Source organism: Zosterops lateralis (assembly GCF_965231275.1).
Source record: "Zosterops lateralis genome assembly, chromosome: Z".
Taxonomy (NCBI): domain Eukaryota; kingdom Metazoa; phylum Chordata; class Aves; order Passeriformes; family Zosteropidae; genus Zosterops; species Zosterops lateralis.
The window spans coordinates 13765135-13788473 of NC_139800.1; the positions used below are offsets into that span (position 1 = coordinate 13765135).

The 23339-nt window shown below is 41.9% G+C and overlaps 1 protein-coding gene across 1 annotated transcript; it reads right to left on the reverse strand.

Annotated features, from left to right (window-relative positions):
- Positions 1 to 1309: 1309 nt before the first annotated feature.
- FST (follistatin) lies at positions 1310 to 6903 on the reverse strand (the record flags this gene model as incomplete). Its single annotated transcript, XM_083883003.1, has 6 exons — positions 1310 to 1392; positions 2109 to 2339; positions 3367 to 3591; positions 3934 to 4152; positions 4551 to 4742; positions 6822 to 6903. The coding sequence occupies 6 exons, from the start codon at positions 6901 to 6903 to the stop codon at positions 1310 to 1312; spliced, it is 1032 nt and encodes a 343-aa protein (XP_083739129.1).
- Positions 6904 to 23339: the final 16436 nt, after the last annotated feature.

Genomic DNA, 23339 nt, shown 5'->3' on the forward strand with positions numbered 1-23339 from the left:
ACTAGATGATCTTAAGGTCTGTTCTAACCTAAAATGTTTCGTGATTCTATGAAATTACAGACTTTTTGAGAGGATTGAGAATGGAACAAAAATGACAAGTCTCTTCTCCTCTATCACTGTACTTAAACAGTAACGAACTGGAGACATCATCCATACCTGAAAAGAGGGTTTCTTACATCAGTATGAGCTGAGAGCTTTGGCCTTAAGTGGTGTTGCATGGTGCAAAAGAATGCAGGGGACTAAAACCATTCAGAACAAAAGACTGCCTCTAGGGAAAATTCCACTTTTTATTTTTTTTTTCACTCATCATTTATTTACAAATACACATTATAACTTTTATATACATTGCACATTTACATGGTAGAAAAGTACAAAACTATATATTTAAATGAATTTATATTTAACTCGCCATGTTTGAAAATATAAAATTGCATCAGAAAAAAAGTATTATGAAAAGCAAGAAACTTGAACTGATAAAGCTTTGATATAACTTTTAGCAACACACCGATTGGGAAAGAAAACTTTGAAAGTGGTACTGCAAGACCATCTCAAAGGAAACATCTGATAAAACACTTATGTGTGCTACAAAAAAATAAAACAGTAAAAATAAAATAAAACCTTTATTCTTATTACAGTTAGGCCTGTAGCTGTTACCAAACCTCACAATCCAGTTTCTTTGGGTTCAAAATTTGTATAGTACAGTATAAACTCTCAATACACTGAGATCATTTCAGTACACAATGTGATCAGAAGTAGAGAAAATGAAGTGTAAGAAGTTTCCTTAAAGATTGCCTCACTGCACCTTGAAAGTATACTTAAGTCAGTTACAACGCCTTTTGGTCAGTCAAGATTCCTTGTAAACAAAAACACAGGGATCTTTTATGTACAGAACCGGCAAAAAGAAAATCCAATAAATAAACATAACAGAAACTGACATGCAAGTTTGTTAAAGTGGAAAAGAGTTAACATCAGTGAAATGAAGAGATGAGATCATGTGGGTAGGCTCTAAGGAATGGACTTTCATAGTTCACAAGAAAAAAGAAAAGCTTTACTTTACAAGCAAGAGACCTCACAATAAATAACACTGCTCTTCCCGTAACGAATAAATTTCTTCAAAAAACAAGGTGTACGGTCAACCAGACATTTTATGTATAAATTATAAAACATGACACAGTATAAATAAATGTCTACGAGACTCAACTATATGTATACTTTTTTTTTTTTCTCCCCAAAATAAATAAGCATACACTTATTTACAGTACGGACATTGATTTTGTGCCCAATGGCTGTTTCAATAGTGATGGAGATTTTACCACTCTAGAATGGAAGATATAGGAAAGCTGTAGTCCTGGTCTTCATCTTCCTCTTCATCCTCTGGGTCTTCATTAATTGCTAGATGGGGGAATACAGGGGAGCTGTTGTTTAAATAAGGACAACAACAGCGCAGAAGCAGCTCAGTGCATGTTTTGAAAGCCCTCTGAACAGCCATAATACAGCGTTGCATTTTATGCGACTTGTAGTGAGATGCTCTTTGGCATCTGCTGTTATGCAATAAGGTTTTTTACACATAATCTATGAAGTCATAACTGCAGAAAGTTCTGAAGAATCAATGGCTCAGGTTTTATTGGCAGATTCCTGAAATCACATAAAAAGCGCTCTGGTGTTTTAGTTTAATTGCTTTGTGTCCTTCATTCAGAGTTAGTAGAGGCAACTGTGCTAAACCAGGTGCCAGGTGCTACCTTTAAGCTTGTTCTTTTGGACCAAGTTAAGAGTTTATCCAGGTGTTAATAAAGCAATCAGCAAAGCACACGAGAGCAAAGTACAAAAAAAGTCACAAGAATTACACTCCTCGGGCAACCCCTTTCTGATAGAATGGCTTGTCCTTGGAACATCCCCAAAAAAACTCCAACTTGAAGGCCAGCTCGTTGTTGGAGATCTATTGCATTTTATCAGCAACCAAAGTGTGTGCGTGAAAGATAGATACTTATATTCTACTGTACCTTGAATCAATAAATCAAGCTTTCTTATGTTTAAAGGTGTAAGTCTTCATTACCTAGGTATCGCCTTCAGAAGCCTTAAGTGTCTGCAGAGTTAAAAATCTCACTTACAGTTGCAAGATCCAGAGTGCTTCACTTCTAGAAGCACACCCATGGAGCAAGCTGCCTCTTTCATGGCACACTCGCTTGAGTAAGTTGTGTTATCGCTGGCACACACTGCTTCTTCTGACTTGCTTTCAGGGCATAGCTCATCACAGAGGGCACACCTGCCTCTGCCAACCTTAAAATCCCACAAGCACTTCTTCCCAGCACTGCATTGAATGTCTTCACAGGATTTGGCTTCTAAAAATACACACAGAATACTAGAGGTAAGTGAAAAGACAAAGAAAAAAGCCAAGCAAAAGACAAGCAACCCCCAAACCCTCCCTTTCCCCTGTGAACTGTGAAGAAAGCAAGCTTAGATGTGATGATACTTGCTGATTTTGCTTAAGCAAGTATTCCCTTGGACAACAGTGCCTGTCTATGTGTGAGGGAGGAAAGACAGTTGTGCCAGCAAAGCTTGGCCCTGGGAATACAGAATTACATTTGCCTATAGTACATGACTTTCCTGCTCCATTTCATGTCAGTGGAAATTTGGCTCCTCAAATTAGCGGTAAATGCAGGATTTGTCAACAGGTCCAGCATTTCTAAATCTATTATTTTTAAACTAACCCACAGAGAGCAGTTGTCTACAAGGTTTGAAAGGGAATTCACCTCAACCTATGCCAACTAAAAGCAACCTGAGACTTCCCCAGATTCCCCCAGCAGTTTTGGGGAGCAGAGGCTGCCCTGCAGGTGCTTCATCGTAATACACTGCACCATCAGTCCTTTCTGGAATCACTCACAACACAGAATGTCAGGTTGCACAGAATTTATTTGCCTATTTTCACCCACCCACAGTCTCCAAACCTCACAATTATTTCTAAAGAGGAAAAAGTGATCAGATGTTTTCGATTAAGTTAACGTAATCTTTGCCAAGACCACTTGAAGACAATTGTTTCCAGGAATACAGACCCACTGAATACAGTGACCTTATTTCATGTTAACCATCTGATCATCTGTTTCAGGGAGGCTATTTCTCCATTGGATACTAATGTCAGCACCCACAGCCATAGCAGGCCCTCTTCTCCCTTATCCCTACTGCAAATCTTTTCCAGGACTAAGTTCACCCTGGCTCTCCTCTTCTGGGAGGGGAACACTAACCCAAGCTGCTGAAGTCTCTCTTCCTCCCCAGCACTAACTACATCGCTCCAGTTACACACACTGGGTACACTGGAACAGGTGATTGAGGAAGCTCCCCCCACACTCAGTCTCCTCCAAAGATACTTACTGATGCATTTTCCTTCGTAGGCTAATCCAATGGATCTTCCCAGGAGGCAGGTAGCTTTCCTCAGGTGGCAGGCACTGGCGTAAGTTATGCCGTCATTCCCGCAGAGATACTGTTCAGGGGAGGTAGGCTCTGGACAAATTCGGTTACATGTCACACAGTAGGCATTGTTGGTTTGGTCAACCACACATGTGGAGCTGCCTGGGCACAAGACATCCCTGCAGGTCTCTGAAATACAGACAGAAACAGTGATTAGCAGAAGGTACCAGGATCTCAGTGAGGAGTGTAGAAGTGACAGAACAAATGATCAGATAAAAGCCTTCAACAGCCCTACTCATTTAAAGGCTGCTGGAGGATGCCTTCACATCTCAGGGTAGCTGTGTGAACACACGTGCTTGCCAGACTATGGGGAGCTCCCAGGTCAGCTACATCCTTGTCTGTTGAGCATGATCTAGTTACCCCCTCCCCACCTGGTTCCTATGAGGAAGTACATCCAGTATCTCCTCCCTACTCTCAGACAGACACACTTTGGCATTTGAGGGAAATTGGGGATTAGATTTGCAAACCTACTTTTGCATTTTCCCTGATACTGGACTTCAAGTTCGGGCTGCTCTTTACATCTGGCTTTGAGAAGGGCGCACTCGTTCCTGTAGGTTTTCCCATCTAAGCCACACACGGGCCCCTTCCAAGTGATATTAGAGCAATCCGGAGCACAAACACACCGAGGTTTGTTCTTCTTGTTCATTTTACATTTCTTCCCGGGTCCGCAGTCCACATTCTCACATGTTTCTGATGGAAGGAAAGAGGCACCACTTTAGTACTAAGCGTGCAGAACAGACCTGGTGTCAAAACTGCTTAAAGAAGAAAAAACACCGTGAACCCAGAGCACAGAGCAAAAACACCGACCCTCCCTCCCGTTCCAGGACACACCGCTCAAGGTAAATCCCCTCCGCCACTAAGGGCGGGGAGGAGAGAGGGGGTCTCTCCCCTCCTCCTCTTGATGCGCAAGGCAGCGGGCAGAAGTGCGGGTCGCCTCCGAGACCCCGGGGCCGGTACGAGACGCCCCCCAAAACCCCGACCGGGAAGGCAGCGAGAGGACAGCGCTGCCCCCCTGCAGCCCCCTGCGCGCTCCTCCTCGCCCAGACCAGCCCCCCCGGAGCCGGAGCAGCTCGCCAGCACCCCCTCACCTTTGCACGGGATGCAGTTCGGGGCTCCCCCATTAAAAATCATCCACTTGAAGAGCGTGTTGTCGTTGACGTCCTCGGCCGTCCAGGAGGTGGTCAGGCGGCCGCTCTTGCAGCACTCCTCCTTGCTGAGGTCGGTTTTGTAGAGGACCTGGCAGCGCCCGTTCCGCGCCTGCCGGAGCCAGCAGTTCCCAGCTGTGGGGCGGGGGGCGGGGGGGACACCCAGACGGATCAGTGGCGGCCACCAGTGACCCAGACACAGCACGTGCGCCTCGCCGTGACTTTTACTAGACTGCTTCCTTTTATTTGTCCCGTTTCATAACCCGCAGCTACTACGGCCCATTTGGAAGCGCACTTTAAAAAAACAAACAAACCCTCCCCCCCACCCCCGCCACCAAAACCCGACCGAACAAAAAAAAAAAAAAATAAAAATCCCCCCCACCCCCAAACCACAAAAGAACTAAAAAAAGCCCAAACCAAGAAAACAGCAAAACAAAATCCAAAACAAAACAAAACAAAATGAAAGAAAGAGGAGACCCAACCAAAACAGAACGAGAGTTTTTGGAGGTATTTATTCCATATGTAGAGCAGAAGGAGCGCTGCCGACACGTGACAGAGGCTTGAAAAGGATGTGCATTTAAAAGGGAATAAAAAGAAAATCGCGCTTGCAAATTCCTTCCTCCTCCCCCTGCCCTCTCCTCCTCACCGCGGCTGCACAGCAGCATTGTTTTAGTGCCGCACAGTTTCACTCCCAGCCCATTTTGCAATCTGCACGAATTGGGAACATTTGCTGTTAGCGAAGTCTTTCGAAATCTCCACATTTTGCTGTTTCTATTAACAAATGTCTCCTTCACTAAAATAATTCAGCAGAGTTCCAAAAAAAAGTGAGCAAAGTACATAAAATACAAGGACACTTTGAGTAGGAGGTCCCTATAGAGTTTTAAAAATCGATCAAGCTGGAAAAGTTATAGGTGCCATCTCTCCTGCAAACATTTCAGAGGAAAGTACACTGTCCTTACACCGGATAGAGTGGGTTTTCTTGGGGTTATTTTTTGCCTTTTTTTTTTTTTTTTTTTTTTTTTTTTTTTTTTTTTTTTTTTTTTTTCCTCCCTAGTATCCCTGTTATTTGTGGAGTCAAGCCAAGAACATTAGTCCAAGCAACTCCCCCTTTTTTAGCTGAAGCATTTTGGTTGGGATGAGTCTCTTGTGAATAACCAATGTGACTTCTCCAGCAACTCAATACCGATTGATTCTGCTGCTAATCCAGCCAGGGCTCGATCCTGCCTCCTTACTCCGATGGGAATGTAGCGCAGCGAGGGGTCAGGATCGGCCAGCGGAGATGTCGCTGGGTGCGGGGGAAGACCCCCCCCCCCAGCCCCCCGCTAAAAATCATTGAACTCACAATGCCCATAAAAAAGCAGAAAAAAAAAAAAAAGTTTTGCATCTTACAGTTGCCTACGTTAATTTATACTCTATACCGGTACTGGGGAAGGGAAAAAGAAAAGAAAGTATTATAAAAGAGGCAATGGCAAGACGTCCAGGTTGTGGCTGGAACATGGTCAAGAAAAGGGGAAAAGCCCCCCAGACTAAAAATCTATATTCCCTTGTGTCGAAAGAGGGCTCTTAAGGGTTGTCAATATCAGGTTCGGGTTTGTTTTGTTCGCAGGAAGAAGAAAAGAAACCGACCAACTTATTTAAGCATACTCTTCAGTGCTTCAGTGGAGGAGAATTTACAACGCTAATATTTACTCAGACACACACACTCCCAAAAAAAAAAAAAAAAAAAAAAAAAAAAAAAAAAAAAAAAAAAGAGGAGGAAATCCCAATATTAAAGTCAGTAAAAATGACCACTTATTGGTTTCTAAAAATGTCAGCTATAATCGTGGGGTTCTCCATCACCACCTCTCCCTTAGTCAGTCAGGAGAGATAAAAATCTGAACTAAATTACCAACAAACTTTGAGCATTCATTCGGGAGCCGAGACTGGGAAAGTTCCCTCACGATGCTGCTCTTCATTCATGCTGCATAATAACAATAAAAAACAAGAAGCATCCTATCTGTCCTCTGTGCCTTTGCAGAGCAGTGCGAAGATGCGATCAAAAAGGGATCTAAATGACACCTCTGCACCTCGCTACAAAGCCCACAGTTAACTTCTGTTCTCTCGGACCTTGGAGAGAGGCGTTCAACACCGCAAGCAAACTAAACCGTGCCCGAAAGAGAGAAAACAATAGTAATAAAAAAGAAACATATCTGCGAATAAACAGTCTGGTCTTACCCTGCACTGTGTGATCTTCCATGAAGTGGCACAGAAACATCAGGATTAAGAGCATGCCCGGGTGGATTCTCTGATTTAACATCCTCAATATAGCAGGGAGTGAGAGAGACGCGGAGACAGCGTGAGGGGGAGTAGGGAGAGGGAGCGAGCACTAGCCAGCCTGCTTATGATCGCTCTATTGAATGAACGTCAGGCTCTGAATGCAGTCTCTCTTTAAATCTATACGGGGGTCCTAGCTGTCTGCGGTGGGCGGTCTCCTAATGTGTGTGTGTGTCTGCTCGGGGGTGGGGAGATTTAAAAAGTTCAGTGTGAATCAGGTGACATTTTCCACCTTCTGGAAACCCTCTCCAATTATCCGCTCTAGGTGCACGCACACACAGGCGCGCACCCGCGCAGCGCGGAGCGGAGCGGCGGAGCCCCGTTCCCGTTCCCGGCCCCGTTCCCGGCCCCTCCGCGGAGCCGCCGCGGCCGCGCAAGCGCCACGGGGGGCTGGAGACCCGCGGGGGGTCGCGGCCGGGCCGGGGGCTGCGGGAGCTCCGCGCCCCGAGCGGCTCCGCGGGCGCGGTCCCTGCGCAGGATCCATCCCGCCCCCCGCACCTCCGCCCGGCCCGAGGACACCCCCGACCCCCGAGCGAACAGACCCGAACCTGAAAAAAACCCAACCCCAAACACCCTAAAGACAGAACCGGCCAAAAGTTTAATACCTAGGGCCGCTCCCGGGTGATGGGCTTTGCACCGGGAGAACCCGGCAGGACGAGACGGGAACGGGGGCGACGTAGGCGGTCTCCTTTCAGAATCAGAAAGATTGCAACATCGATAATGAACTTCTAGGGCACTAGTTTATTAAGCACAGTCTGGCATTATTCTCCCCTTAGAAAAGTTGGCGGTCTCTCATTTATAACATTTTTTGGCACCGCTGAATGAAACTGAGTAGGCGATATTTCCTTTTATACAAAACGATTACTTAACGGAAAATGGTATTGTTTATTCAAAAGCTGCCTTTTAAATTTCGATTCTTTCGCTTTTCTGAGCCACCAAAGCACAACAGACTGCGAAGTATGCAGACAGGAATGCCCGGACAGTGCCGGGTCAGGGCCCTCCGCCCGGCCCTCGCACAGCCCTCCGCCCTCCCCTCCCGCCCCCCGCCGCCCCTCCCCGCCGCCCCCTCCCCACAACTGCAAATAACTCAGTGATAACAGATTTTTTTCCACCAACTGCAGGAGATAGTGCTAATCTTTTAATAAAAGATCCCATTACAATGGGATCTGTCTGGACAGACTATAATAGATCCAGAAATACAGCCGTGCTAATATTAGAAGACAGTTGTTTGGGTGCCTCAGGCCGGGCCCTGGTCCCGCTTTGAAAGTGGGCATGAATCACAATGTCTCTCGGTACCACCTGCGGTCACACGCATTAAGGAGCAGACTGGTAAATTATTGACCTCGCTGCATTTTGTTTTGTTTTCCTTTTTTCTTTTCTTTTCTGTCTCTCTTTCTTTTTTTTATTTTTATTTTTTTAATTGAATTTTATTTTTGGTAGTTTATTTTTTTATTATTATTATTTTAATATTTATTATTATGATGATGATCCTGGTCCTGAGCATGGCCCGGGCATTTTGAGCACTCCAGAAGCTCCGGGACTCCACATCCCGGTTTAATCTTTTCCCAAACTGGTGTCACTCTCCCCCCGCCCCCCGCCCCCGCCGCCGCCGCCGGGGCCGCGCTGATGCGGGGTGCGGTAGTGCCCTCTACCGGCGAGGGCGCGCAGCGGCAGCGCCCCCGGCCCCGAGCCGCCCCCGCCCGCCGGACGGAGCCCGGGCAGCGCCCGCAAGGTGCTCCAGAGCCCGCTCCGGGGGCTGCCGGCCCCGCGGGGCTCCGGGCACAGCTGCTGCACACCTCGGGAGGCGGCACGGCCCCCCCGGGGCTGGGCCGGGAGGCGTCCCCGGGGGGATCCCGGCGGCGCGGGGCGCAGGGGGCTGGAGGGATCCCCAGGCAGGCGGCCGGGCCGGGCTGGGCTGGGCTGGGCTGGGCTGGGCTCAGCTCGGCACGGCACGGTCCGGCACTGCACAGCCCGGCACGGCACGGCACGGCACGGTCCGGCACTGCACGGCCGCCGGGAGGGCTGCGGGGTCAGGCTCACCTTCCCTCGTTCCGCTTGTGTGTGTTTTTTAGTACTTGGCCGATTCGGTGTTTATCCTGATGGTGTTTTCAGTCACAGAGGGGTGTTTTCAGGCCGTGTTCCTGGAAATGAAACGCAGAATGGGTCGATAAGGTTTGCACATGTGCTTCATGCATGCATCATCGGGAGATCAATATGATTGCGCTGGTATGGAGATTTGTATCACACCTGTTCTCTGACATCACTTAGAAACAGCTGCTGTTTCTTTCATTGTTTCTCCTTTTTTTTTTTTTTTTTTTTTTTTTTTTTTAATTTTTCTTTTTTGTAAAATGCTAGTTACTGGATTTGTGAGTAAGAACATGTTAGGGATATATTATGTAATCAAATGCTTTATTTTTTCCCACTGTGTGTGCCACTCTTTATGACTCCCCTACCCCATTCTGCTTGGCCAGCAATCATATTTAAATTACCAAAAAACAATAGGGTCAATCTGTAACTGAACTGTCAGGCAGCACAAGAAAAGAGTGTTGTTTTCAGTCTGACAGGTTTCACAACTTCTTTCTACCAAGAAATGTATGCATTTTAATATAGGCTTTTGGATGTGAATCCAATCTTTGCAGCTGGCCCTGATCTTGGAATAATAGAGCCTTTAAAAAAAACCTCTTATATACTTACACCTCAGACTTTCAGAAGGTTCAGATTTGGCTCTCAATTTACATATTTCTGTGTCCTACTTCTAATACAGCTATAGCTACAGCAAACTCCATAATACAAAATATTAAGTGGCTGGCCTCTGAATAAAATAGCAGCAAAATAGTGAGGAGGAGGAAAAATAATCTGCAAGTTACCTCATCAAGGTGTGCTATTAACACACACACACAAATGTGGACACACACATCCATACATATACATATATGGGATATTTACTTTGTGATAAGTCAGTATTCACTGGACTAATATAACATTGCCTTTTACGCCTTTCCCCTCACTCTGTTGCCTAACAGAAGAGTGGTTGCCTGTATCAGCAAGAAGCTGATGGTAGACCAGCTTGGAACCCCTTCTTTGATAGGGAAAATGTCTGCAGTAAAACTTTTTGAGGTTATGGATGGGACTTCAAAACTGATTATTTGGAAGGGATCCGGATTTTGATCAAATGAAAATGGGGAGGCCTGTCCTGGCAATCTAACATTCAAGGGAGCAGAAAAAGACTCGGACACCCTCCTGTGGTCCTGGATGTATGTATACATCATCCCATGCAGTTTCTAATACAACTGGCCTCTCCCACAGAGCAAGTACTCAAATAATGGTAGAACGTCCTCTTCTGGTAGGAGAGAAGACTTGTTACCTTGCTTTGTTCCCATCTAATTGCACTGATTATCACAAACAGAAGGGCCTGTTTCTGGAAAGCTGCAATTATATGTAGGCTCCCCTCATTTGCATCTCAGATATTAGATTTAGGTACTTTTTTAAGTACCATTGCATTGTTCCAAAGAAGTACAGTTCTTCAACAGCCTTTTCTGTAGAAATTTCATGTGCTGTTTCTCAGCAAAAAGTAGCACAAAAATTGTGTTACAAAATTTATTTTTTTAATTAACCAAGACCTTTTGTGAAAAACAAGCAAACCAGTTCCTGGTAAAACTAAGCTCTAAGATATGTGAACTGAATTCTAGTATCATGTATTGGCTATGTGTGCTATTACACAGAAATTATTCCTACACATCAGTGAGAGTATTAAACATAGAACTTGCAGTGCATGCTATTGGGGAGTGTTGTGCTTATTGGATGAATACAGGTACGCTGAACAGTTTTTTTTCTTTTTTTGTTAAGTTGACCTGAGACATTATGTCTGTTGTCAGGCGGTGGGCAATGAACGGGATAAAGAGTTAGTAAGCATCTTACCAAATAAGGTAAAGCTTTTAATTCTGGTTCATACTGCAGAAAGGTTGTGTAGACAGGTGTCATTCATGTTTTAGGTCTGATAAAATTGACGTAAATGTGATACAAGCCAAACTGACCCTTTCCTTTCCTTCTTTTGGTGGTTCAGGAAGTAGTAACAGGATTGTGTATCCTCCTACAGTTGGAAGGATACCTACTTCTTCCTGGAAATCCAAACAGGACAAGCTGTCTTAGACACTCCAAAGTCATTCTCTTGTCTTGTGCTGACAGAATCATGGACCACCACTGAGGAGCTGCAGCAAATCTTATTATTCAGTACCTATTGCAAATGAGATGTGGTGTGGCAAGACAAGGTTTAAGGTATGAGTTATTAAACAAGTTGCAAAATCTTTCTGGGTTATTGAAAACTTGGTCAAAAGCACAAAACTCCAGTAGAAAATTGTATTGAAAAAACTGTAATTAGGCTCTTGAAAACACTAACTATCTGAGGAACTGAAATAAAAAATTATAAAGGAGTTTACTGATCTATTGCTTTACTGATTTGTTGATGAGGTGCTCCTCTGCATATTTTCAGACAATATTAAACAACTAGAAATGTGCAACAGACCATGGAATTTCTAGGCAGAAAAAGTCTCTCACCTTGTTAGGATTGCAAGTGTTTTCAACAGCAACAGGAATTCTGATGTAGATTCTAAATGAATTCTGGAAAACTTAAAAAAAAGTTTTAAAAGGAATGAAAATATGATTACTGTGAGAAACCTGCTCTTCACAGTTTCTAGGATGCTACTATTGTAAAGAAATGCCAGAGGGACAGCATCATTAGCCCTTTTCCACGTAAAGCAGCGTGGTAGGAGGGAGCATGGAGATAGCAAAGCTGTCAGGCAGAACAGCCCCTGGAAGGCCATTTCAACCTCTGGCTGTCTTAAGTCATGTATTAAGTGAAGAATGGCTCTTGCCCAGCTTCTTGACAGGCAAATTGCCTTTTCTGCTTCCACAACTCTGCCAAGTGAAGCTATGTCATTCCTGGTGACAAAACTTCATGATTTTAAGTAGTAATTATAGATAAGGAGCATAGTGCTTTAGGAATGGAGGGGTTATATGTGGGTATTGTGCTTTTAAGGTCTGGAACATTTTGCATGGCAGACTTAAGAGTTGGCAATCAGTTGCAGCTGAACCAGGACTGGAGACTGAACCAAAGATAAAGTGAGGACAGGCATAGTTTGTAAACTACTGCTGTGAAAATTAAGTAAATTTTTGCCATTACTTTATGTTCCTTCTTGTTAGTTTGATTCTTTTGGAGTTAACGTGGAGGGCATATCTGATTATTTGAAAGTGTGGAGTCACATAACTCTAATCCAAAAAAAGGCTGTGTTTGACTGTAGGTCTTGGAGCTTAACGGAGAAAAAAATCACTATTAAGCATGGTTGTCAACTGGGACAAGCTGAACGTAGCAAGGCAAAAAGGATAATAAATTAACAATTTCCAGCTCAATGCATGTATCTGATAATGCACTGGAGCTTGTTTCTAGACTAAGAGAGTAAGTGCTTAAGTTCTTCAAAGTTACATCCTTGTTAGAGACAGATCATTAACTTCTGTTGTGAGGCTTATATTTACTTTATTGCCTATCTAGGAAGAGGATAAATTTTAATGGTTTACTTTCAGATATTAATGGAACCAAATGGATTTTAGACTGCTGTTGAGTCAGTTCCAGCTTACTGGGATGTTATCAAAATTGTCCTACATGGTACCTGTTGGTAAACTCCAAATGCTCAAAACGTCATCTTCTAATACAACCTTAAATGTGCTGGTCAGAAGAGAAATTAAGTAGATATCAGCAAAAATTATGATCTAAATGTGACTGTGACAAAGAATTTTAGAGATGTTAGGGTCATGGCTATGATGGAAGAAAAAGAAAAAGCTTTTAACCCAGTTGTGGTGAGCTGCTTTATTTTTATGAGTATAAAAGGAGTGTATTTCAGGATCTGGAGCATCATCACACATGTATCACATCCCTTTACAGGTCATCAAAATTTTTGGTCCATTAAAAAGCACATTTGTGGTATCACAAAAACAACAGTGAATTTACAAAACTAATTTTTTAGTACAAATTGAAACTATTGTTCTATATTAAGTACATGGCTCTGCATGTGCCTCTGTAGACTTGTCCTATGGCAGTGTTAGATAGTGGTATCTGTAGACCATCTAAAGTATTTTTTTGAGGTCAGACTTTTATGGAATAAATAGAAATATTAGCTAGCAGTATGGGAAGGATGAAAACTCCAGGGTAATTTATGCATTATTTTGGGACTTATTGCAAAAATTTCTTTGCAGTGGAGATCCTGAATGGATCACTTAGTTTGTTGGCTCCACAGTATGTACTCTGGGAATGGTCTCCCTTCGGCAGCACTAAAATTGGCTTATGTCCTCCTAAAACTCCCCTGAGAAGGGCATCTAGAGACCCCTGTTGCACCTGTTCTGTCCACTAATGTGGTTAGTTTGCATACACTTTCTTATATGGTTGATCATGAGGTGACTTGAGTAGCCTTAGGTTATGGATAGAAAGATATATCTCCAGACTGCCAGTCCTTACAGTACCCTTTTCCCCAGATGTCTGGGAGGAGAGATGCATCTTCTGTACACCAGGTAGCAAGTTTAGTTACAGGTTTGCAGTGCAGTCCAGAATGCATGGGTTTGAGCTTCTGCTTTCCTGCCTCTGGCCTGAGCCTTGCCTGTTCTCATGATCAACCAAATCAACTTGGTTTCCACTGATCATCTGGGAGGGATTATCTGTGGGGCTCAGACTGAGAACACGCTCATCCTTAACAGGTCTTGTTATTGTACAAGGTTATCATGGGAACAGGAAGAGTTAAGCATGGAGATTATCTGTATCCCCGATGAGAAGGTTTGAGAGGTACAGGCAGGAAAGAAGCTTTAGCCATTTAGCCATATAATATTCCTATTCTGTGTAATTCCAGCTGCTGCTCCAGAAGCATTTGGTGACATATCTGGTAGCTCTGTACAAAGAACCTGGGTACACTTGGACTTGACAAATGACCTTAAATGTCTTTGCTCAGGTACAAAACAACATGCCCAAAGGCATAGGGAAAGCCTGTGGAACAGGAGAGATGAGCCCCAAATCTTAAATAAATCTGTCTCCACTGCCTGTTCTTTCTTGCTGCTGTGTTACCTTATCTCAATAATGCATGCAAAAATCCTTGGATTGGCCCCACATTTTAAAATGTGAAATAATAAAGAAAATCTGGTTATTAAAAGAAAAGTTGTTTCATTAATACCTCATAAAATGCAGACATCGAGGATTTGGTCTATATTAGGTGTCTTCTTTTTTATTTATGTCTATTGCATTTACCATTGATTCCCTTTCTTCTTTTTTTGAAGACGAAAAGATCATGAGGTTTATTCATGAAGTTTGTCCTACTTTCTTTCATTACAGGCAGTAGAAGGTGATCAGTAGGGTGACCCAGAGCCCAAGTATTCCTTTTTCCTAGTATCTTAGTTCCACTGTAATTGTATGATCTTGAAAGTCCCTATTTCCAAGACAAAACTGAGTCTGTTTCCAGTCCTTCGCTAACAGACCATGTGCTGCAGAGCTCATGGAACTTTCTGAGCATGCTTCATGGTATCCAAAAGGAGGATGAAATTCTGGGGTGGTGATGGTTAGAAGGCAGCATTTTATCCTTTCCAGCTTTGTATATGAAGGCCATATCTGCAAGTGGAAAAAGTCACAGAATTGTTCTGTCAGAGCACCCAAATGCTTTCTAACCTGAAAGCTAAAATAGTGTTGTTCACTATGTAGGGTCATGACCAGCAAATCTGTGAGGCTTGGCAGGTCCCTGCTTCTCTGTAATGATGACAATAGTGGTTAAACAGAGGATGCCTTAGGCCTCACAGCTCTGGCCAGAGGTTCTCATGAGTCTTTGTTTTTCATGGTTGTTCACCTCAGTGAGCTGCAGTATTGCAAAGGTCAGGTGTTCTGAATGTACATGCCACAAGGCTGGATTCAAATAAATCAGCTTAAATAAGTAGTTTTAAATTAAATCATGTTTCTTTCCTACTTTCTGGTTTCTGAGATGGTAATCATGTTTTTAGGTCTTTCTGCAGAACAATGACATCTCCAAGTAATTTTTTAAAAATTAAAGAAGAGACTCTAACATGATGTCAGGATGCCAGTATCTAGCATTTTAAGAACATCCAGACATAGGTCTTTGACAGAAACACTAGATTTTCCAAACAGGAAATTTAGGCCTGCAAGGTGTGGGATCATGCTGTCCCTAAAAGGTGTGAAAGCACAACAGCAAAAGCAGCCTACTTTGTGGAAATGTGATTATCAGAGAAAGACACTTTTCATGTTCATTTACAGAAACTCAAGAGCTTTTGATGGAGAATCAGGAGAGAGAGAAGGGAAGGGATAGCATGGGGTAAATAATGGAATAGTTAGAACCTCTAGAGAGGACTGAAAAAGAATCAAATCAAACTTGTGCTATTAGATTTCATTTGGTGTTCATGGTATTTTAGCAGAGAAAAAAAAATTAAAAGGTCTCTTCGCAGCAAATACATATTAGGGAGGTTTTACGTAACAATTGGAAGTCTGAAAGTATAGTATTTTAAAACAAAGTTCACTACTCCAAACTGACTTGTAGCTACAAAGAATTCACAAAATAAGAGAGACCTCTTGAGGACTAAGAATGAATTCCAATAGCTTGGTTCTTCTTAGATGTCTTTGATGCATGTGTAATTTACCTATTGATAAAATAAAAGGGAAAGAGAGTAAAGAGAACCATTCCTGAAGAGGCCTAAGTCAAAACTGATTTTGCATCCATTAGGTGGAAAGAAAGTCTATACCTAGTTAGTGCTTTGCCCACAAAATTTTGAAGCATGCTTTAGTAGCCTGCTACTAGTAAAACACAAATCCTTGAAAGAATTCATTCTGAAGTATCTCAAAGATGAAGACATAACAAATCTAGACAGTGAGAGAGTAATTTAAGCATCAAACTCTGTATGCTATTTGGCTCAAACCACAATATCCCAAAATTCAATAGTGCAAGTGAAGTAACTGACTCTTTTGAGGAAAATAACAGCATACCAACAGTGTAACTTGCTGTGTCTGGAACCACTTAAAAATGAAATAAATATACTATTTTTATCCTGTCTTGTTTAAAGATACACATTATTTTTAAGGTCTTCTTTAAGCCTCCTAAAAACTTTGTTTTATCCTGCAGCAGGACATTAGAAGGTAATTCTTGTCTTATTCTTGGATATTATAAGAGTACAATATGAGAGTGTTGATTCTACTTATTCTACTTGAACTTATATATAAAAAAAGAAAGAACAAAACAAAACAAAACAGAAAATCTCCAAAATGTACTTGGAGCTTCTCAGAATTAAAATAATATTTTCACTGAAAAATGAGACTAAATTCTGGACAAGTTTCAATCTCAAATAAAAAAAATAATTAACAACTTAACACATAGATGAATGATAACAGATAAATTATACCTGAATAAAGGGAGAGAAGCTAGATAGTAGGGATTTATTTGCAAGTACTTTTCTGTCTTTATTGTTTTAATATTTTATTTGAAGTAATAGAACATTTGTGATTCAAATACAGCAATGTTCTTTCAGATTCAGAAACAAGATTATCTTCAAATCTGATCTCTCTTTTTGGAGTGTCCCTGTCCAACAAGATGCACATGTAGAGGTGATGCATGGTACTAGACCAGGACCCATTACTTTCTCAGTTGCATGGTTATTATACATGGCCCTATATTTAAGTCATACTTTTCTATAATAATTCCTTTTGTATGATGTAAATGTATTTGCTCTTATATGGCTCTTTTACTTGTCAGAGGAGAGGAGATGCCATTCAGCACTTTCTTTTGTTTTAATATCTTAGAATCAGTCAAGTTTTCATGTTCTATAGGCAGCAAATTCAGGCTGAGAAGGATTTGTAGGGGGAGATTTGAAGACTCAGGGACACAGACAGAGAAAAGGATAACATTTAGGGGGTTTATGCTTCTTAAATTGCTCCTGCGAGAAAAAAAAATGGTGGTGTAAAGGAGAGGCTGTACCCCTGTGTTTGGAGAAGGACAGTTAGCACTTCAATGAGGCAAAGCACACTGCCGGTTCCTGCCGCTGCTCAGGCTTGTCCTTTCGGCATAACCCTCTAGTGGAACTGTTTGGGATTTCAGTCACTTGTGGAAAGCCTCCAGTGTTCCCTGAGCAGCGTGGCAACGGGGATGCTGTCCCCTGAGACCTGCTCTGTGATCGCATTTGAGCTCTGGCACCCTGAAAGGTTTTCCAGAACCAAGATGCTTAACATGCAATAGTTCAGTTTCTGCTGTGCCCCTTGAGGAGTGTTCCCATCAAGCTCATGGGAACTGCAGTTCTATCACGTGTGCTGGCCTCTCCCATGTCCTGCCTCAGCCCAGCTAGCTCATGTCACACAACAGCTGTGTTGGGCTGCATTCCCTCATGAAGCCTCACTGCCTTGCTGTTGGTTTCTGAGATTTGGTGGCCATGTGCCTTCTGTGGAGACAGCCAAAAATAGCAAACGTTCATTCAACTGGATTCCTTATAAATAAGTAAATAAAAATCACCTGCAGAGATCCCAAGAAAAAGGAAAAATGGAAATTCTTGAGGATGTTTTTAGGGAGATGTGTGGCGGGACATTTACCTGATAATTCAGATTGTCACTAGGTACTTATTTTGGTTCCCTTCTTCATGAATTTTATTGAATCACATTTTCACACTATGATGACACTTTGTTTTGTGCATGGAATGCCTTCCTTTCTCCAGGTATCTGCTCTAAGGAAAGCCGGAATTTGATGTACACAGATCAGTTGCTTTTCAGGAAATAATTGTTACCTCTGGCTGGATATGTTAGCTACCACCAGAGTTAAAGGGTTTGTTCATCCCATTAGAAATGGTTGGGAAACAAAGAAAGGGGTTTTATTTCTCCCGGGCCTCAGGCAGTTAAGTATTTTGCAAGAAAACCTTCAGGAATCCACTGCTAAGCAATAATGTGTTGGATATAAATGGATGAACATTGTATACATAATGTCAATTTGCAAAGAAGACAGATGGATTTAGGGTTAAAATAGAATATAACAGTTGGAAAATCCCTACTGGTCTTTTTTTTGTGTCGTTCTAAGAAAGTAGTTTAATTTGTTTTGTTCTAGGTCACTGTAAATTTACATAATATGAGGTAATGATAACATACCTTCATGTCATAGTCGGAGTGTAATTATGAATTAAATATTTGGTCCTGGGCTATTTTGGAGCACTGCTGTCTAATACAGGATGTGCACCAGGTAGCTGCAGGGAAGATGCAATCACTGACACTTGGATAGTCTGTGTGATAACCCAGATGAGGGAGGATGTGTCTGGTGGTGGAAAGGAAGCCTGCTGCTGGAGAGAGGAGGAGCATGCTGTCACATCCCAGTGCCATCCAGTTCCAGCAGTGCATGCTGAAAGACTGCACAAACTACTTTTGCCTTGTGACTGTTTTCCTCAGCTACTTGCCAATAGTGAGGCAGAAGGGAATTGGAGAAGTATGAGTATCTGTGTAGATGAGAGTCCAAACCAAGTAGTTGGGTTATGGAGTAACTTTTATTTTCAGCCCTGAAGTCAAGATAGACTGTGGCTGCAGAAGCAGCTGCATGTCTGCTTTGATACTTTTACTCCTGGTCATGTCAGTGCTGGGTTGTTTTAAAACACTGGTTGTTTTCTATCCCAAGCTGCTGATGCTTACAGCTCTTTTCCCAGTGAGATACTAATTTTAAAGTTGTTCAGGGTTTTGCTTCTCAGACTAACTTAAGTCAGGATTTTTAGATTTTAAGGAGTCCTTGGAAGGTAGCTATGCAATTTTTTCTTATCAGTCAGGGATGTAGAATGACAGGCTTGCAGTATCTGTGCTGTCAGTCTGTAGAGGTGTAACAATGAAGCTTCTGGCATTAGTCACCCACCCACAGGTGGGTCAGCAATTAAGAAAATGGAAGAAACTTGGTCAATGAACAGACTTTACAGATGCAATGCACAGCCAGGCAGGAAAGTTATAATTAACATTTCAGCATGACCTAGCCACCTATATATTTCATTACACAGAACTTGTAAAGGGCCTTGTGGAAGCACCATCTGCTGATTCCCAATAAAACTACAAACGATGTGGAAACTTTCTGGTTCTGTGCTGAAATGGGTTGAGTGCTACATACTAAGTCTCCAGCTTGGATCCAGATTTGAATTGAAATGAGTTGTTTATGTTGCTCTGTATTTCATGGAGTACTTTTCCTTCCTATACAAACTAGTGGAGAAAAACTACTACAATCTGATTTTCTCTAAGCTTTCCAGGCCATGCCATACAATTTATCTGATACTTTCAATAGTGGCTTTTTGTGATATTGATAAACATCCTAGCAGACTCCACTTCTGATTACTTACATGATAACTATCCAAAGACAAACCACCTAGGTCTAGTACAGGGCCAAGATGCAATATGCCAGCTGACTAAACTAGAGTCAAAAAGCAGTGACTCATTTGCAGACCTGTTCTCCATAGTTATTAACAAACCAAAGGGGAAAAAATTGTCAAGGAAATAGTGGTCAAATGGATTTTCATAATCCTTTCTATGTAGAGTGACATGGAATACATTAAACCCAGAAATAGTGGAGGGGATGTGATATTTTCCTGTACTGAATCATATTTGAGCAGAACCAGAGCATCTTGACTGCATTATCAGATTTCTTTTTATGTATGAACAACTCTGCTTCATCTTACAGGATTTCATCTGAAGAGCTCAAGAGAGCAACGTGCATTGTGCTTCAAAGTTAATGAGAATACCCTTAAGTAGTGGTGAGAGCCACTTCAAAACACTGCAGAATAATTTTACAGGATAGGTAAAACATGACTGTCTTCCTCAGACTAGTTGTATAAATAAAGTTTGTGGGACTATTCATGAGAATAGAGTGAGAAATATTTGACCCATGATCTTACATATCAAATATCTTTATGTATTATTAACAATCTATAAAGCTGGACATAAAAATGTGACTTGTTAATGCCAAATTTATGTCATATGGAACAGGAAGAGAAAGAACAGAGTCTTTCCTATATGGTTTGACAAGACCTTTTTCAATAAACTTGTAAGTGTCCCATGGCCATAGGTGCAGATTATAAATTTACTTGGAGGCAGGTGTTTCCGTGGCTGCAGGGAAACTTGTGCCAACATGTATTCACAGACTATTGTGTCCACATTATCCACACTAAAAGTATGTGCCAGTGCTTGCAATAGACAGCAAATGGAAGCAAACTTGTGATGCTGGAATAAATTTTCTATCCACTGAAACTAAAACTGGAACCATAAATACTATAGCTGGAAGATTATATTTGATCTTTGCCACCATTAAGATTCCTATCTCAGATGTTCTGCTTCTAATAGTCCTGTTTCAAAATGTAAAAGCATAAAAGGTAGCATTTTTTCTCCCCTCTCTTTTTGTTCCTCTCCCTGTCTTTCATACACATGAAGATAAAGGTTAAAAGAAGGGGGGAAAAAAAAATCCAGTTCTTTGACTGGGACACAGAAATTATGACTCTGACTGGTCTGGTGCCTGCAGTACAATATCTCTGACAGAGATCAACTCTACCAGAAGTTTCTAAAAGGGATCAAGAGTCCCCAGAGCAGACAAATATGGAATAATGTGACCACAGAGCAGATTGTCCATTGGGGTAGTCAGTCAGTGATGAGCCTTGTGTCTGAGCTATGCATCGATGCTCTTGCTCTTGCAGAGGGGTCTGTCTGCCACATGTAACTGCGGTGGCTTTGACTTGTCACAGAGTCTAAGCCTTTTGAATCCTCCTGAATTCTTTACCTCATTTTTTACCTTGTAGTAATGAGTTTAACACTTAAATAAGCAGGTCTTTTCATCGCTCCTAAAAATAACTCCTATTTTTGATGGAAATGTGAATTAGAAACATGTCATCTGGGACCACTGCCATTTAGATTCTTATCTCTGATAATTTCCAGCATTAAATTCTCCAGAAAGCTATGATGTATGGCACAAGATGTTTGGAGTATTAGTTGGAAAACATTCAGAGCTCTGTGCTTTGGTGATGCATGTTTGTCACTGTGAGCTGCCCAGTGTGGCTGTGTGCCAAGGCAGGGTGGTGGAGAGGGGAAACAGGAGCATCTTCAGCCCTACTTTCTGCAGTGGCAGCCAGGGCCCTCAGGGTCCAAAGTGCTTCAGTGGCAAGGGGAAAAGCCCCTTCCAAAGACAGCAGTGTTGTCCTCCTTGCCCACTCATGTTTGTGTCACATGTGGGTGAGCCACCTGTGCAAGAGAAACTTGCTCACACACAGATCTCCTGCCTTCCTGAGCAAGCAGAGTTTGCTTCCCAGAGATACATGAGCCCCTGAAAAGCCACAGTTAGGGCTGTGTTATAGGAGTAGCTCCTTTTGAAATGGGTTGCCTTTTAAATGTAATGGTCTCCTTGTTGTTTTATGAGGACAAAGGGTAAATAAGATTATTTTTGTTTGTTGTGGAATTGCCTAGTGACCATCTGTGAGCCTCATTATGGCAACCATGGTTCAAATTTAGAGTAATAGAGATCTCCTAATGCTCATATCACAACATCTAAATAGATCAGACAGATGAAGGGTAAGAAAAGTGGAAGAAAATGCAAGCAAATAGGAGTGTTCAATTTACACCCTTAATAACATTTTATTTTGTGGTGTATGCTTGCACTGTGACTGCTCATTTTATTTATTTTCAGGCTAAATAGTCCTAACATTTTAAGGCTATAGAATCCTTCTTATGGCTGTAACATTCTTATCAGTTGTCTCCAGTCACTTTCTATTTCTGTTAAATGTTTCATTAGGTGGAGTAATCAGAGCAAAACATATTATGTAACATGAAGACATACCACTTATTTGCATCAAAACATTCAGATATTTTCAGAAATATTCCTTATTACTTGCTGACCAAGGCAGTTGGAACAGATGTTTCCCCTGAGCTATACACAATGACATCTAGCTGTTTTTCTTGAGTGTATGAGCAATGCAGAAGTGGTTCAAATTATGCTTGCCATTGTGTATTGCTTCCTGAATTAGTGTAGCGATTTTATTTATTGTCTGCTCATGCTCTGTGAAAAAACCTCATGTGTTCCACAATGTGCCATGTTAATGGGGATCATGAAAGGCTTCCCTTCTCTAAAACAGCCAAAATGGTGCCTTTTAAATGAATATTTTATTATTCTAATAGATATCTTTATTATTATAAGCAGTATTTATTATTAGATTAGTATTAAAACTTTCTGTGCTGTATTTTTTGGGCATGAAGAAGTTTCCAATAGCTAGAGATGGCTATAGAGAGCCAAGACTTGGGAGGTGTAATTATTGCACACTCCTCATCTTTCCAAAGACAAGCTTATCTACAGACTGCCATTCTGCATGAAAAGAACACTTGGGCTTGGTAACTGACTTGTGCTTCCCTTTCCCTCTCCTGGATCTTTGCCTGGGGGATCATCAGCCACACTTTCCATGGTGATTGCTAAGGGTGACTTTCTTCCAGCTCTTTTTAAACAGATATTTTGGGCAGTAAAAATGTAAATAATTTAATAGACTCCAGCCAGCAGTTCCTAAAGCTAACACAACCATAGCATAGTGTTTGTAAAATAACAACAAAACCAACTGGCTTCAGTCCTGAAGCTTTTGTCAGTATGTACAGATGTGATTTAAACCTACCCTCACCAAACCCCAAATGATGCATCAAATCAATACCTCCTATGTATTTGTGGGATCGCTGATCTGCAGAGATCAAGAATGCAGTATAGCACATATATCTGTTGTCACAATATCTGCACTTCCAATCTTGTGAAAAGAATTTTGTTTGTGGAAATGAAAAAAAATTAAGGAAAATTATCAAGAGAATGAATATTGTTGTGGTGGGCCTTATGCCTTTTTGTCAAGTAACAGGATCACAAGTTGACTTCTGCACCTGCACATACCTTTTATTTTATATTTTGAGGCACAACGGAAAGAAACAATGCTGCAGTGTCCATATTGACATGCATGGAGCTGGCTTTAAGGCTGTACAGACCTGTATGAAATGAGAAAGTTTGAGGGCTTTGTGAACTTTTATAGAGGATCAGAAGAAAGCTGTTTGGCACAGGTGTTTCTGTAATTGTGATACATTGGAAAATTTCAGCATGTTCAAGGGCACTTATGCTGTGGCTACTACAGCTGTTCTAACACTACAAGGACAATAAGGTGTTTTAGTGCTAGCACACTTGATTGTGTAATATAAAACAAGTAGGAAAGGAAATATTAGTTAAATGAAGGTGGTGCTCTTTCCCCCCCTCCTTTTTCCTTCTTCTTTTTTTTTTTTTTTTTCTTTCTCCTTTTTGTTTTATGAATTTTTATCCCTTCACATAGAAAAGCCACAGGCAGAAACAGTGTCATCACAAAGAGACTGGGGTGGAAAATAGCCAGATATCT